Source organism: Diabrotica undecimpunctata, chromosome 8 (genome assembly GCF_040954645.1).
Source record: "Diabrotica undecimpunctata isolate CICGRU chromosome 8, icDiaUnde3, whole genome shotgun sequence".
NCBI classification, from domain to species: domain Eukaryota; kingdom Metazoa; phylum Arthropoda; class Insecta; order Coleoptera; family Chrysomelidae; genus Diabrotica; species Diabrotica undecimpunctata.
Genome location: NC_092810.1, coordinates 25,573,548 through 25,590,769, shown reverse-complemented (window position 1 = coordinate 25,590,769; position 17,222 = coordinate 25,573,548). Strand labels below are relative to the sequence as shown.

Genomic DNA, 17,222 nt, shown 5'->3' with positions numbered 1-17,222 from the left:
AAAGATAGTTTTAGGAAAACAGTAATGTGATTTATTAGTGCAAACAACCTTGATATTAATATACTTCATTAACCCGAAAATACGGTGTTTTATAATACAAATACTACATACACTTCATCTATGTATGCAGATGATTTTCAAATTTGAAAAAAAACTGCGCCTATCAAAACTTTAAACACACAAATCAAGATTATTTATTTCATAAAAATTATAAACATCTCATCGCAATTCACTGACACAACTGACATTGACGTCGATGTCAAATTAAAATATGACATAAATCATATGGGATCAGTGAACTACATGTCTAATTTAAAATATTTTTCGACCAATAGCTAAGTTTTAAATATAGAAATTGTCAATATTTATTGCATAGTTCCTTCTTACTATCAGTACTATGTTAATCAGTTTTCTCTAAAATAACTTAGAATATCTTAGGATCAGATTTTATTATTTAATAAAACTCTGAAATAAATGTATATTTTTTAAAATTTTTTTTCTCATTTTAACATTAAAAAGTTGCGTCTGTTTCTTTCTGTCAAAAGTGAAACCGTGACCAATCAGAGGTAAATAAGATCATATCCAAAGGAGAAGTCCTTAATTGTCATTTGTGTTTAAAAAACAAGGTTAGGTAAAGGTAATGAGAGATAAGAATAGACGTTATCATTATCAATAAAAACGATGCTACTCATTTCAACGATGACCGCAAAATGAGTCTAATACTTCCACGATTCAAACATATAGTAATACTTTTAGGAACTTTAGCAGGTATACTTTAAATATGACTGTTTTTTCTCTTCTCATAATTTGTTTTTTTTTAGTATTATTATTTCTGATAAGGCTACTTCACGGAATCAATCCAGAAGAAGTAGACGAGCAAAAAGCCGCACTGAAATTTCCCGATGAAGTGAAACGCGCTACATATTTACTCAATGAAGCCAGTAGCAAAATTGAAGCTCTGGAAGAAAAAATTATTTCTCTAGAAGGAAGAGTGCCTAAAACTTACCCAGATGTTAAGTTTTTAAATTACATGCAACGTAAGAGAATTCTTGTAAGTAAACATTGCTTATAACGTTATTGTTATTATCATTTGATTTAGTTTGGATAAATTAGGGACACTTTCGAGACATTATTTGTAAAAGGATGAATGAACTATCAAAACAAGGATATAAAGATATCATTGTTTTGATAAATATGAGATTGTTTTTACCAATATCAAGTTGACTAGAAATGGTATCTGTACTTTCTTACAATATAATAGGTGCAATGACATTTTTTTAAACAATTATTGGATTGCATAAAGTGTTATTAAATACTTTCAATGACAATTACTTTCAATTAGATTACAAAAATCTGATTATAAACTTCTATCTATTTTGATTATTATAAAGACACAATTGATCTATGTACAAATATGCTCTTGTAAACCTATATTAGTATTACTATTGTATGTATTGTGTATTATGGTTTTTCTTAATCTTTTAATACATCATTTGTGGTATATATGTTTCTTTTCTTTCATCTTTTATCTTTTCTTTATTCTAAATAGTTTATTATTATTATTAGTTATATCTGGTATGGTTTGTAACAATCATTATTTGTCATGTGGAGAGTATCTTCCATACACCTTTTAAGTGGTTTCTACTATAGTTTTGCCTTTAGAAACCCAATACCTGTGTTAGTTTTTTATGTCGGATAGAGATTTGCACTCCATTTCACTAACCATATTGTGCTCATTTTATAAGTTTTTTATAGCATTTTGTCTTATTAGATTTTGTGTCTTCTAAATAGGTGTAGATCCATCTGTTTAGGAGTTTGAATATTCCTAGCTTTGAAACTATGCATTATTAATTAATAAACTGCCATCTATGATGAAGATCAGGATAATTTGTTTTGGTTTCTCGATTATAAAATTTGTCATAGATTGCAAAATCTTGGTCACGAAATATTCTGACATTTTCGAAAACCATGCAAAGAAATACTTTGAATATAAGAACACAGAACAGAACTAGTTTGGTATGCCATAGCATACCGTTCAGCCTGTCTCGTATGCATTTTACCATTCAAGAGAATGAACGAATGGCGATGTTGCCAAAATTATCGTGTTTTATTCAATTCAATGTTTTAATTCAAATATGTACTAAGGCAACCCTGCTGCTGTTTCTTACGTATAAGCTGGATCGGAAATAATCGTCTGGCGTTCACTAATTGGCGTGCTTAAGGAATGTGAAGGGGAGATCAAGGGGAAATATGATTGTTTTCTTTGTCTATTCGCTGAAAATATGATTTTATATCTGTGTTAGATATTCTGTTAAATTCTACTAAACCGACCATAAACATTTACCTACACCGTACACCTAAAATACACTAGATCATAACTGAAATGTACTGTATGTACAGTACTAAAAAAACAAATGAGCATTAAATCTGAGATATTTGTTGTTAATTAATACTAATCGCAATCCTCGTCCTCTGAATCATCTCCTATATTAATTATCACCGGTTCAATATCTTCCTGCAAAATTTATTTATTATGATGGAGAGATGGTGTAGATGAGGATGGTAGAAAAATAGGCGCAGCAAACTGGCAACAGTTGGCAATGGATAGAACTGACTGGCGTAATAGACTTGGGAAGGTCGAGGCTCTTTTATAGGGCTGTAGCACCAATGATGGTGATGATTATGATTATACAGATAAAGTCGAGATTAACGTTTGTCAGAGTTTTGGTGTATGAGATGTCACGTATTTACATTATTTAGTTTATTTGTAGATAAGGGATGAAAATAATATAAAGAAATACTCTATAGTAGAAGCTACAATTAGAATGCAGTGCTGGTCTTACGGTGCGCAGCGATGCCGATGTATATACATAAAACACACAAGAAGATCATAACTGAAATGTACTGTACATACAAATTTTTCCGCAATTGTGTACTTAACGTACTCGTCTCTAAATGCTGCCGCAGTATCCAGTAATTTACTTTTTAGATAATCTTCCTCGAAGAAAATGTGTTTTTTTCGATTAGCCAATCCTTGATTTGCCTTTTGTTCCATATTTTTTTAGGAAAATCAAATTTGCGGGACTGGTATGACGCGGTATCCAAAACGACAACGTTTTCTTTGTCTTTCGTCAAGTTTGGAATTAATGTCTTCTCAAACCATTCTTCATGTAGATCCCCGTTCATTTCGTCGTGGTAATCAGCGGTTCCCTTCAAGAAAGTTAATTCAGCATATGCCACAAAACCAGTTTCGCTTCCAGCATGAAGAAGAACAAACCGAGGACCTCTTTGGGTTGGAGCTTTCAGTCTAATAGATAGTCCTGATAGAGTCTTGATAGAGATAGTAGAGATAGAGATAGATAGTCCTGAAGGCATCTCGTGGATTCTTGATCGTTGTATCTCTCCATTCCTTTTTGACTGAAGCACCGACGCTAGTCCAAGACTCATCGGTCTAAACAAGGTTTGTGCTGAGGTGCTTGTGTCTCCAGGATATGATATCTTTTCTTTCCATTATTATCGAATCTCGATCTCTTTTACCATATTCAAAACCCTTCTCAGTTAGTAGCCTACGAAATGTGGTTTTTGAAAAATCTGGTAGGTCCTCATCATCCTTATCCATCATCCATTATATTTTAAACCGTTGGTGGTATGTTTTCCAAAAAAAATCATGGACAATTTTCCTTATTGGAGGTTTCACTCCCTCATCGTAAATATTCTCACGTGAATTGGACTGGAAACTATTTTTCTTCCCTTTTCGTACCGGTTGCTATTTCGCCTTTCTGGATGTCATAAATTTTGCATACACTCACATCACACATTTTCGAAACTTTTTCCACAGTAATAGCCAAGCTGTCACCATTCTTTAAGTTGTTAACACCACACGTTTTACTTGCACACTAAGGGTCATATTCTGTTTGTAATTCACGACAGATACTGGCAAAGGCTCCATGATGTAGGTACTTTTATCCGCTTGTGAAAATGAAATAGAACTGAGCTTTCATAGTTTTTGCCAACAAGTTTTTGGTCTAATGGCCACTACCCAAATCGACAAAGAGACATGTTTGCTTTGCGTGGACAAATGTGGATTAAAACGGATTCGCTTCTCCTAATGACTTTATAATGATCTTTATTTCCCAAAGAATGTGTTTACAATGGAAGCTATTGAAAATTGATAAATATAGATAAGCTATTGACAATGAGTTTTTGATACATTTTACTTATTTTTATAGTATTTTTCTTCACGTAATTGTTTAGTTCGACAATGTAACTCTCATATTTATACATCGATAATTGAATCATGCTTTAGTTGAAACAATAATGATAGTCTTTTATACAACCGTAGGCAATTGTTGTGTGCGCGTATATTCCATTGTTATGATTCTTAAATCCGCTCCTCATGCGCCGCTCGGGGCAAACTGGCAACGTGGTCGGCCGTTCTCCCGTAAGAAATACATTGCCTATCTTACCTGCACTGCATTCTAACTGTGGCTTCTACTATAGAATACAGTTTTTGGTCTTTTCAACATTCCCATTCTTAAAAACCACCCCGTAAAATTGAATTTGAAGAAAATATTGTATTTATAATTGGTTATGAACTTTTAGCTTTAAAGTTATTCATATTTTGTATAATTGTTCCCCATTTCTGGGGTTATTTTGGATTTAATAATTTTCACCCTTAAGTGATTAACAAAAAATTAACCTACCTCTTCCTTACTCAAGATTACAGGTGGAGCTGGCTTCGTTGGCTCTCACTTGGTAGACAAGTTAATGCTCGAAGGCCACGAGGTGATTGTGGCTGATAATTTTTACACAGGAAGGAAAACAAATGTGGAGCAATGGATAGGTCACGAAAATTTCGAACTCATCCACCATGATATTGTCAATCCTCTGTACATAGAAGTTGATGAAATCTATCACTTAGCTAGTCCCGCTAGTCCTCCACATTATATGCAGAATCCTGTTAAGACTATAAAGACAAATACTTTAGGAACTATAAATGTATTAGGTAAGTACTGACTCACTTCTCAAATTTATTATATACATTGATAACACAAAAACCAAATCAAACTTAAAATTTGTTGCAATGTGACGCTAAGATATGTAGCGTGATTTTTCAATTAAAATCAGGTGTTTTATTACGTTTATATAAAATAATAATGTTTCCATTCCTTAAAAAATAATTTATGTGATTAAAAGTCAAAAATCATGGCTTAAGTCACTCAAAGATTGTGTAGTAGTTACTCATGATCATGTAGAGTATTTTATCGTAAAAAAAACAATACTCAATACTGTTTACTCATGTTAAAAATATAAAATCTTACACATGTCAAATACGTACAAAACCCCAATTAAAATTAAATTATTATAATAAAATTAAAATTTAGTTCTAAATATTCCTGAATTGAATAAAAGGAATTTTTATCAATATTTTTTTAATTTTATTTTCAAATTCTTTTCAAACTTTCAATATCAATATGCTTTTCAAACACTAATATGGTGATATCATATTCTGCTTGTATTTAGTATCGTAACCATGCTGATCTTCATGACTTCTATAAAGATTGGTATTCCTCTTCATGAATCGAAAGTTTTTTAGAATGTAGTTGTGCTGGTACAGTAAGAATTTCCAATCTTTCATAAGCCTGACAGCAAGCTTTCCTAAATCCCAAACCAGCAATACCCTCACTGCCTTTCTCTGCATACCAAAAACTCTGTGAATGTTAGCTGCATCACCCCAGACAAGGATTGATTATGAAAGATGTGAGTGGAATATGGAGTGATACATATAGTCTCCAGTAGACGCATTTTGAAAGATTTCTCAAAATAAAGAGACTATTATTTAGTTTTTTGCATAAGTTATTAATATGTGCGCCCCACTGTAATTTTGGGTCCAAAAGAACTCCTAAAAATCCAATCTCGTCGATTCCAGCATTCATGTCACCCACATCTCTCATTGTGAAAATCACTTGTTTAGTTTCAGCTCCAAAGGCCACCGTAGTGTCATCTGCAAAGAGCTTATATTTAGCCTTATGTTACATGTTTGGAAGATTGTTTATATAAATCAAAAATAAAATAAGGCACAGTATGGAACCCTGGGGTACTCCAATATTTAACACACTCTCTGACGACAACACCCCACCAACCTTCACAACCTGTACCCTATATTTCGAATATGATTTTATGGGCTCAATACTCTCGGAACAAAAGTTACATTTTTAGGAGGATTTCATGACTGACCACGTCAAAGGTCTAGCTCAAGCTATACTAAAGGACTGAGTTACATTGAAGCTTATGAAATGACATTAATATAGAATATAAGGTTTAAAATACCTAAGACGTATGTATTTATATTTTTGCAAAAACCAAATTGACATTCAGAAAACATACCATTGACCTCACAAAAATCTACTATTTGTAGTACCATGCACTTTTCCACAATTTTCTAAATAATTGGCAGTAGTGAAACTGGCCGATAATTTTCTGGCAGGTTCGAGTCCCCTTTTTTAAAGATTGGACAAATTATTGCTTTTTAAGGACATATGGAAAACATATGCTTTGATGCAGATGTTAATTAGCTTCGTAAGTGGAATTATTATGATATTTTTTATTGTCTTGATCAACTTTCAGTCCAAGATTTTCACGGCTGTTTTTTTAAATTATGGATAGTACAGTAGAACTACCTCAGAAATGGATAAATTTCCTAGATGGATTAAAGAGTTCTAAGCATTAATTGTTATAATCCACTTTTATATCAAAATACCTTCCAAAACTGTATGCAGTTTACATATTTTCATTCTTACTGCTAATGTCAATGTTTCAGAGCCCAAGCTAGTTTTTTGCGTCTGTATTTTGCGCCGAATCCTTTCTTAAAAAAGCGTCTTGAGTCGACTTCTATAAGTCTTCAATTGAAATCGCAGCTCATATCGCATTTTCTTTTTTGAGATGTTAGTGTTCGTTACTTTTCTCTATCTCAGTGCTTCTGTTGCTACGTTAAATATGTTATTTTTGAGTTTTTAACCAGCTTTCCTCGATGTTATCGTTTTCTAATATTTCATTCTCAGTATTTAATATTTCGACTCTGATTTTTGTTTGTGTTAGTGCCGCTGTCTTGGGTGTGCTTAATTTCATAATGATTCTTATTTTACATAATACTAGTTTATGGTCGCTGCCTACATCTGTTGAGTTGAGGCATGTTACTTCGGAGGAGGAAAATATAGCCTCTGCACTCTCAATGAAGTCATTTTCATTATTAGCATGGAGAATTATGTATCTACAAAAAAAAATATTTCAACACCTTTATGCTTTCAATAAGATTAAAAATATTACCGTTTTCCATCAGTTTTAATAGATTTTACACTTCTTTTATTCTTATCTTACCATGAGCGACATATAGATCGATTCTGAAAAATTGTATCTTCATGTTTATATTTTTGATATAATCTCAAAAATTCTGCTCTGTTCACAGCCATATGAGACTGTTCCATTAGTCCTCGCGTTGGATCATATTAATTGGCTCATCTCAATGGCCATTTAAAACCAATGAATTTCAATACAATACAATACAATACAATACAATATTAAGAAAAGAATTAAATTTGATTTTATGTTAAACAAATCAGTTTAACTTAATACACTTTATGATATCTAACGAAAAGTATACTTACTTCGTTCATACATACTATAAATTTTGTTACTTATTTCGCTTGTATTTGTTATTTCAGTATTGGTAACTTTCTTACGCCTAGTACGTTTTTTGGGTGGCGATGTTAGAGGTGTATTAGTTTTTACGGCCTGAGAGATAGAACTCACCGTTGAAATATGTAAATTTAAAGCTGCAGCTACAAAACAGGAATGTATTTTTTAAACATCTACATAAATATATAAAAAATACATTATATACTTAATAGCAGCAGTCAACGGTAAAATGGGGCCGTTACTATCGCGTTCCTGTTCAAAATAATGAATCAAAGAAGCTACCATCTCTTTACAACGACTATTTAACTTCTTATGTGACATTTTGGAATTAAATCACACTAATATTGTTCTAAAAAGGATAGGGTTTAATTAATAGTAAATAATAAAAACAAATCTGAAGTGTCAACACCGCAACTGTCAAATAAGCGTTAGCAATTTATGCCAAAAAACGCTTGATAATCCACTTATATAAATTCATTGAAACAAGTTATGGTGTATTTCTTTAAATTTACATTAATAGAAAGTTTCAAATATTATTTCTACGCGTATATAATAAAATATTTCTAGTAGCTGTAATTCCAGTGTACTTGGCTAAAATATTCTAAGAAGGAACAGACCTACGACTTAAATGTTTTGTGCTGGTATCATGTAACGTCACTTACTATGACGCGGATGACGTGCAACGAGATTTATACTGTACCAACTATACCAAGATTTCATGTAAGCTTCCCCATTTTTTATCCTTTTCCTTATTGAAATTCCATTATTATCTCATCCATAATAATAATAAATAAAATAAAGTTTTTTATTATTGGCCATTGTTAAAACGAGAAAAACAAACATCCGAGGAATGAAAAAACAAAATATATAAATACACTATGGTATCAAATGGGCGAGGTAAACGATCTCCGTATTTACAAAAACCTCACCCAATTCCGTAAACAGCAATATTAATGTTAGAAAACAAAATTTGGCAACTAAAAATACATTAAAATAATCAGTGTTTTCGACAAAACAAATGGTTTTTAAATATTTATTTAATGATCACAATTTTTACTGTCAGTTATTTTAAGGGAGAATAATAATTATTAATGGGTGTTATTTTAGCTACAGATTAATTAATCGTAGCTTATTTCATTCATATCATTAATTATTTTACCTTCAAGGGTTAGCTTTTCTATGCCCTTTGTCCTTCTCGCCATGGCATGGTATATATTCATGGCATGTTATATACATTTCATGTACTATACATCTTACGTCGTCTGATTTGATCTGTCATATCCTAGTATTAGGCTAGTTGTTTATTTTGCACTCAATCAGAGGCCTTCTTCAGGTCAATAAAGCAAATTTACCTTATAGTGTGCCTATTATCATCCATAGTGCCATGTGATATCTCGTATATGTTCATTAATAACGAAGATGCTGTGTAGTGCCCCTTTGGTAGTCGCCTTGTTTGTTTTTTTGTTCTTAATATATTTGTTATAATCTTCCCCTTCATTTTTTGGTGTCGCGTGTTGGGATCCGAGCAGTTGTTTATTTCATGCTCAGCCAGGGGCCATCTTTAAGTCAATAAATGTCAAAATGTTTCATTTAGTTAAGCTACTTTTATCCATAGTGTCGTATGATATCTCGTATGTAACTATACGTTCATTAATATAATCAAGATACTGTGTAGTGTCCGTTTGCTAGTCGCCTTATTATTTTTTTTCTATCTTAATATATTCATTATATCCTCCCCTTTCATTTAACGCATCACACGCTGCAGTCATACCAATAACAAATGAGATATGATGCAATGCCGCCATTTGATTATCATTATATTTTATTATAATGATTTTTAAAAATCACAAAATAATATGTTGTCCTCTGAGAGTGGAAGTATAGCTTTTTTATCGTCTGCGCACAGAACCATGGTTTTTAATTTAATTTATTTTATTTTTGTTAAAATCCTTTATAAAAGGTATATAAATTAAACCCAATCGGGCTATGTCATGAAGACAAAACGTTTTCGGAAACCATGTTCCATCATCAGTGTCCTAAAAAGTATACAACCACTTTAATTAAAAAGAACATGAAGTTTAAATTTTGACCAAGGTTAATACAAAATGTGGTTAATACTTACTAGGTGTACATGTTTTGAGCCACTAAATATCTGGGTAAAAACCCGTTAAAAGTTATATGTGACAATTTAGTTTACATTCATCATCATCCAGCCTCAAGAGTCCACTGCTGAACATAGGCCTCTTCCTCATGTTTCCAACCCCGTCTATCTTGCGCCGCTCTTATCCAGTTTTTATTGAGTCTTCTTAAATCGTCAGTCCATCTTGTAGGTGGTCGACCGACGCTTCTCTTGTCTTCCCTTGGCCTCCATTCCAATAACCTCTTTGTCCATCGCCCATCTGTCATTCTGGCTATGTGTCCTGCCCATCTCCATTTTAGTCTGGCTATCTTCTCGATGATGTCAGTCACTCCGGTTCTTCTCCTGATGTCTTCGTTGGTTATTCTGTCTCGCAGAGTTATTCCTAACATGGACCGCTCCATTCTTCTCTGCGTGACTCTCAGTTTGGTAGCTGCTGCTTTTGTTAAGGTAAGTGTTTCTGCTCCGTACGTCAAGACTGGGAGGACGCACTGATCAAATACCTTTCTCTTTAGGCATGTGGGCAGCTCACTTTTAAAAGTTTCTCTCATTTTTCCAAATGCTGCCCACCCAAGGCCGATTCTTCTCTTCAGTTTATGAGTCTGGTTATCCCTGCCAATCATAATTTCATGCCCCAGGTATTTATATCTATCTACGAGTTCTATTTCTTTCCCACCAATACTGATGTTCTGGTTGGGTACCAAATTGGTCATGATTTTTGTTTTCGAGATATTTATATTTAAACCTACACTTTCTGTAGCCACAACGAGTTCCTGTACCATCTCTCTTGCCATACCTAGATCTTCATCTCCCTTTGTCATCCAATCCAAATTCTTAAAAGCATGTTCTAGCACCGTATTAAAAAGTTTAGGTGACATTGGGTCTCCTTGTCTAACCCCCCGTTCTATTTTTATGCGATTACTGTTAGTATGTAATCTGACAGTGGTTGTTGCCTGCAGGTATATTTTGTATAATAATTTAGTATATCTATAATCTAGCCTGCACTCTTTAAGCGCCTGTAATATTTTGCTTAGCTCAACTGTGTCAAAGGCTTTGTGAAAATCGATAAATATTAGAACTAGAGGTTTATTGTCTTCCACTGCTTTCTCTATTAGGGTTTTTATACTTTGTAGATGGTCATTTGTTCCGTAACTTTTTCGGAATCCTGCCTGTTCCCTTGGTTGATAAGTCTCTAATTTTCTTTCCATTAGCTTAACTAGTATTCGCGTAAACAACTTATATATATGGCTGAGGAGGCTAATCGGTCTGTAATTCTCTAAATTTGCTTTGTCTCCTGCTTTGTGTAATAGAATCATAGTAGCGTTGTTCCAGTCTGTTGGAATATTGGCGCTGTGAAGGCAGATATTGAAAAGTTGTTTAATATTTTCAAGTAATACATCCCCTCCAATTTTTAGTGCTTCTGATACTATTCCATCTTCACCCGGGGTTCGATTATTTTTCATTTTCTTCAGGGCTTCTTTGATTTCTGATTTTGTTATATCGGGCATTAAATCTGATCCTTGGTTTAATACCCCAGTTTTTAGTGTAATTGGAGGTTCCGTATTGTTATCTTTTTTTCTTGATCTATATAACTCTGTGTAGAACTCTTCGACTATTCTTAATATTTCATCTCTGTTCGTTGTTTCTTCTCCAGTTCTGTTTCTCAGTTTGTTAATTTCTATTTTCCCCTTTTGTACGCTCCTCTTCAAAACTTTCATGTTCTTATTTTGCTGTATTGCCTGTTTTGTTTTTTCTACATTGTAGTTTCTTATGTCTTTTCTTATTGCCTTTGTGATCTTCTTATTTATTTGATTTATCGCTTCTTTGCTTGTAGTGTTATCTCCTTTCATTTGTCGCCTTAGTTCTATAAGGGTTTTCGTGGGTTGACTCAGTTTTTCATCTTTTTTGCTTGTCGGACAATATTTAGTTTGAGCCTGTTGCATTGTGTTGACTATTTGTTTGTTCAATATATTGATGTCTGCTGTTGTTGTATCTTTCAATGAATTACCAATATATTTTTCGAACTCCTGAATGTTAGTTGGTTTTGTCCATTTCTTTGGTTGTTTCTTATTTATCATTTTGAGTCTTTTTTTTTTCGGTTGATATCGTTATTTTAGCTCTTACTAACCTATGATCACTGCTTGTACTGAATTGGTTTAGCACATTTACGTCTTTAAATAATTCTTTTTTGTTTGTTAAGAAATAGTCGATTTCGTTCCTTGTTTTTCCATCAGGACTTTCCCATGTCCATCTTCTGTGTTTTTTCTTTTTAAAGAAGCTGTTCATTTGATAGAGATTGTTTTAAAAAAGGAAAGTCAGTAGTTGTTTGCCTCTATCATTTCTGCCTTCGCTTCCAAAATTTCCCAATATTATTTCAGAGGGGTCTTCCTTAGTGCCTATTTTGGCGTTGAAATCACCACCTATTATTAAGAAGTGGCCAGGATTTTCCTTCATTGCACAGGATATTTGGTCGTAGAATATTTGGACTTCTTCGTCTGGATGTCCTGTAGTAGGGGCGTACACTTGAATGAACTTGAGGATATATCTGGCGTTTATTTTGATGTTTAAGTAGACCACTCTTGTTGAGATTTGGTTTATTGACACAATTCTGTTAGCAATTCTTTTGTGAATAAAGAACCCGACGCCTCCGACTGTCGATTCCTCTTCTCTTTTGTAATAAAATAAATGGCCTGATGGGAGTGAGGTAAGACTCTCTCCCTTTTTTCTAACTTCGCTGATACCTACAATATCCCAGTTCACTTTTGAGAGTTCTTCCTCCATTTCTTCGAATCTTTCTTCGGTAGAGAGTGACCGAGCATTATATGTGGCGATGTTGAGGTTTATCTTTTTGACGCACATTGAATAGGGTTGGTTTACAGTGGTCGGGTTTTTGGCATTTAAACACCGTGCTTGCCTAGCATGTTGGTGAGTATTCATATTTATTCCCACGAGTAGCTGGGGAACGTTGGTCGATTCCTGTAGAGCCCCGCGTACAGGAACAAGGCTAATATTCAATGGGATTAGTTTACATTATTTAGTCTTATATATTAGGATGTTAAAGTTATCAGTGGATTAGATAACATGGCAACATGGTTTCCGAAAACGTTTTGTCTTCATGACCTAGCCCGATTGGGTTTTTTAATTTATATACCTTTTATAAAGGATTTTAACAAAAAATTTTTGTGATACGTGGTATACAGCCAGCTACAGGAACTTAGTTTCCTTGTGGATTTTTATTTTATTTTATTCAATTTGAAACGATTATACTTACTTTTATTCTATTTTATTAATTTAGTATATTTTATTATTTTATTTTATACAAATATTTTAAAATCAAAATTAGCCAGATCGATTCGGGTAGTTGTTATAAAAATGGTTTTAAAAAAAATAAAATGACGTTTTCATAACAAATCAGTCACTTTCGGAGAATCGCTCAACTTTTGCGTGAAGTCGTCTTATGAATTCGATCTACCTTCTGCCTATGAAACCTTCTTACATGTAAACCAAATAGGTATAATCTAACATAGAGCTTTAAGTTATTTTGCGAAATAAATCTTACCTTAAAATTACAGCAACTAATATTTTTGGCAATTTTGCGAAAAAATGATCGTAATTATAAATGTAATTAATATTATCAGTATATATATATATATATATATATATAGATATATATATATATATATATATATATATATATATAATATATATATATATATATATATATATATATATATATATATATATATATATATATATATATATATATTAATTAATTAAACGTATGGTTTCAAGAACAAAATATGATTGAAATGTCAGTTGGGAGTTCAGTCTTCTTTCCTAGGTGGCACTATGAGTTATCCTACCTTACAAACAGTGTGAGTTCTCGTCCTAGCTTTTTATATAGATAGATTAAACCACCATTATTGATTGTAAGAATTGCATTTTACAGTAGTTTTGTAATATATAAAGGAAGACAAATTTCGAATAAGGTTAAAAGACGGCACTATCAAAATTTTTAAAAATTTTATCTTTATAACATGAAATCCCGCGCTTCGGGAATTTTCTCGATCTCCAATATGGCCAGTCCAAGTCTGGATGTGGGCCTTTAATATACTTACCAACATGAACGTCATAATCTAATATTCAAAACGTAAAGTCCGTTTGTATTTTTTAGGTTTAACTAGAAGATTAAATGCGAAAGTTTTGATTGCAAGTACCTCGGAGGTGTATGGTGATCCAGATATCCATCCACAGCCTGAAACTTATTGGGGGCATGTAAATCCCATAGGTAAGACATTAAAAGAAATTAAATAAAACAGTTTATTGAAAAAATAAAAAGTTCAGTCGCTACCCGAGGTCCGATGGGAGAACACGTTTCCTGATCAGTAACTAACGTAAGAGTTTACGTTGCCATGAAATGTATTTGCTCAAATTTTAGCAAATTCAACATCCTATAAAATTAGCAGTAATCGAGTAATTTAATATTAATTGAATCAAATAAGTGTTTTTACCCATTTATTTAGTGGCTTTAACCTTTTCCCATTTTCTTTGTGGATTGTAAAAAAGTTTATCTTTATAATGAAATTAAAGAAATTTATTAAATAGTTTTAGTGGTGGTGATGTGTACATTTAAAACATATTTTTTGGTTTATCTCGTTCACAGATAGAAAATTATTTGGAAAATCTGTTAGAATTCGTGCAAAAGTTAATTTTTTCTAAAACAATAATTATATTTTTTATTTTGTGTCGAAAATAAAATTATCGACGCAAAAGAAAACTTTAATATATATGTATTCGCATGATTGGAAGTTTAAATAAGCTGCTATACATTACAATTAAAAAAAAAATGACAACAATACGTCTATTTCCTCCTCCACGTCAACAATTATGTCAGTTCACAGGAATTAAATACTTATAGTTGATATGTAAAACGTTTCCTTATCTGTTTTCCTTTGGAGTTATTTTAATTTGAAGGACTACATATTTAAAAGTTCATTTTGTTTATCCACACGAGCATATTAATTCGGTTTTGACCGACCTTGACAAATAAATACATTTTGTCGTCGACGTAGAAAAATATGACAGTTAAAGTTATTATTTCTGAGCAAAGATATCACCCTATTGAATACAGTAGATCCCCGATGATCTGTGCTCCACGGTATCGGGTGTGGCACAGATATAATAATAATTTGAAGAACAACAAAGAAATCATTGTACTCCCAGCTGACAAAGGCAATGCCACGGTAGTAATGAATATTCAAGACTACAAAGCAAAGATAAACGACATCCTAAACGATACAACATATCAAATAATCTCGTCGGACCCCACAATATATCTAGAAAAAGTAACAAAAGCCAAGATCAAAGCCTCAGACATCAAGAAAGAACACCAGTTACATCTCATACCTAGAGAGAAGTCATCAAGATGTCCAAAACTTAACGGCCTACCCGAGGTACATAAGGCAGGATACCATTGTGACCAATAGTAAGTGCTATCGGATCTCCTCTACAACCACTGGCAAAATTTTTTTAAACAGCTACAACCATATGCAGAAGAAGCGGATTCTTACGTCAAGAATGCAAGCCACTTCATCGAACGTATAAAAGATGTGACTCTTGAGCCGGGACATTTGTTAGTCAACTTCGATGTAGTTTCACTTTTTACGAACGTTCCTATAGATGAATCATTAGAAATTATAAGCAGAAATTATCCAATACCACAGGATACTCTAAATCTAACAAAGCACTGCTTAAATAACACATATTTCATCTATAAGGAGCAAAGATATACACAAGTTGAAGGAGCACCGATGGGTTCACCACTGTCACCGGTAATAGCAAACCTGTTTATGCAAGAAATAGAACAGCGAGCAATAGGAATAGCAGAATACAAACCCAAACTTTCGCTTAGGTACGTGGATGATACTTTTATAATCTGGACACATGGAGAAGAAAAACTAAAGTTATTTTGAACACGTCAATTATATACACCATAAAATCCAGTTTACTATAGAACTGGAAGAAAACGAACAACTACCTTTTTAGATGTGTTAATAATAAAGTAGGAAGACGGGCACATAAGACACACAGTATACCGAAAACCCACACATACCTACATGCCGATTCACATCACAATCCTGCACAATTATATTCAGTCATTAAAACCCTCAGTATTGAACAATGCGCCTTATTCGCCAGATCTTGCGCTATGCGACTTCTATATATTTTAATAATACTGGAAGAAAATAAATTATTTGGAAGCAGATGCAAGTTCTTCTCAATGTTAAGTAGTTAAGAGAGAATAACGACACATCTTTACTTGACGAAGGCAAGTATATTGTACAATATTATTTAATCCTAATCTACGGTTTACTGAATTTTCCAATATGTAGAAATACTACTTCTCATCACACTCCAGCCTATTTGTAAAAATGAAAAATTCGCATGGATTGTTTTGAGAGGTGGTTTATATTGAGGGTGATAATAAATAAATATGTATGGAATCACAGTAAAATGTTTTCTAGCGTTATTTTTGTTGTTTAATAGCCACACCTAGTATTTTGATGTATCTACATCATTTTGGTCCATGTGTCTTGTGAAGATCTGTTTCTACCACTGTTACAGTCACCTTTTTCGTTTGTGGTAAGCTTCTCGAGACCATTTCTTCGAAAAGCAAGCCCAAAATAACCTATTTGTTAGTCTTTCCTTGATTTTGAGTTGTCGTATTATTGACTTATCTGTTATTTGGGCCACCCAGTGGAGTCTAAGAATTCTTTACCAACAGAACAGTTTGAACGCGAATACTAATAAATATTAAAGAATGTCCATAAAGTATTCCTCAATTGTAATAGTTTTTCTTGTTTTTAGGTCCAAGGGCTTGCTACGATGAAGGCAAGAGAGTATCCGAATCCCTTACGTACGCATACGCCAAACAGGAAAATATGCAAGTACGAGTAGCTAGAATATTTAATACTTACGGACCAAGAATGCACATGAACGATGGAAGAGCGGTGTCCAATTTCATTCTTCAGGCGCTTCAGGAGGATGTGATAACGGTAAGTTGAATATAAATTAACAGTTTCATATATGAGAGAGTTGCATTCATACTATCAAATTAAAGTCCTCGTACAATTATATCTTCGTACAACATGTATTCAGTTGTGTTCCGTTTTTAGAGTTCTTGCACCCAAATTTATCAATAATTGACTATTTAACACATTGATAATTAATTCATACTGGTCCTTAAAGAACGTATAGCTTCAACGTATAAACTATCTGAGGCACTGGATCTAAACGATCCCAAGCATAGCCTCAGAGCACTGTTGTGTATCGGATTCAGCTTGATCTGATAATGATGATGACGATGACGATTCTGTTACATGAATAAAGC

General features: G+C 33.0%; 2 protein-coding genes across 4 annotated transcripts in view; one reads left to right on the top strand and one right to left on the bottom strand.

Annotated features, from left to right (window-relative positions):
• The window catches only part of LOC140447310 (E3 ubiquitin-protein ligase RNF167-like), a 48,163-nt gene extending 47,913 nt beyond the window's left edge, over window positions 1-250 (bottom strand). The window contains exon 1 of one of the 2 annotated variants that reach the window (XM_072539903.1): window positions 112-250. The gene's annotated coding sequence lies outside the window, so the exon portion shown is untranslated. Of the gene's footprint in view, window positions 1-48 lie in introns of both variants that reach the window. The other variant, XM_072539904.1, reaches the window with a different exon arrangement.
• Window positions 1-17,222, top strand: part of LOC140447309 (UDP-glucuronic acid decarboxylase 1-like) — a 31,186-nt gene that overhangs the window by 1,467 nt on the left and 12,497 nt on the right. Inside the window, exons 1-5 of one of the 2 annotated variants that reach the window (XM_072539900.1) lie at window positions 536-768; window positions 822-1,051; window positions 4,720-5,005; window positions 14,007-14,120; window positions 16,700-16,887. In XM_072539900.1, the coding sequence (XP_072396001.1) occupies window positions 711-768; window positions 822-1,051; window positions 4,720-5,005; window positions 14,007-14,120; window positions 16,700-16,887 (876 nt within the window). In that variant the 5' untranslated portion in view covers window positions 536-710. Of the gene's footprint in view, window positions 1-535; window positions 769-821; window positions 1,052-4,719; window positions 5,006-14,006; window positions 14,121-16,699; window positions 16,888-17,222 lie in introns of those variants that run through there. The other variant, XM_072539902.1, reaches the window with a different exon arrangement.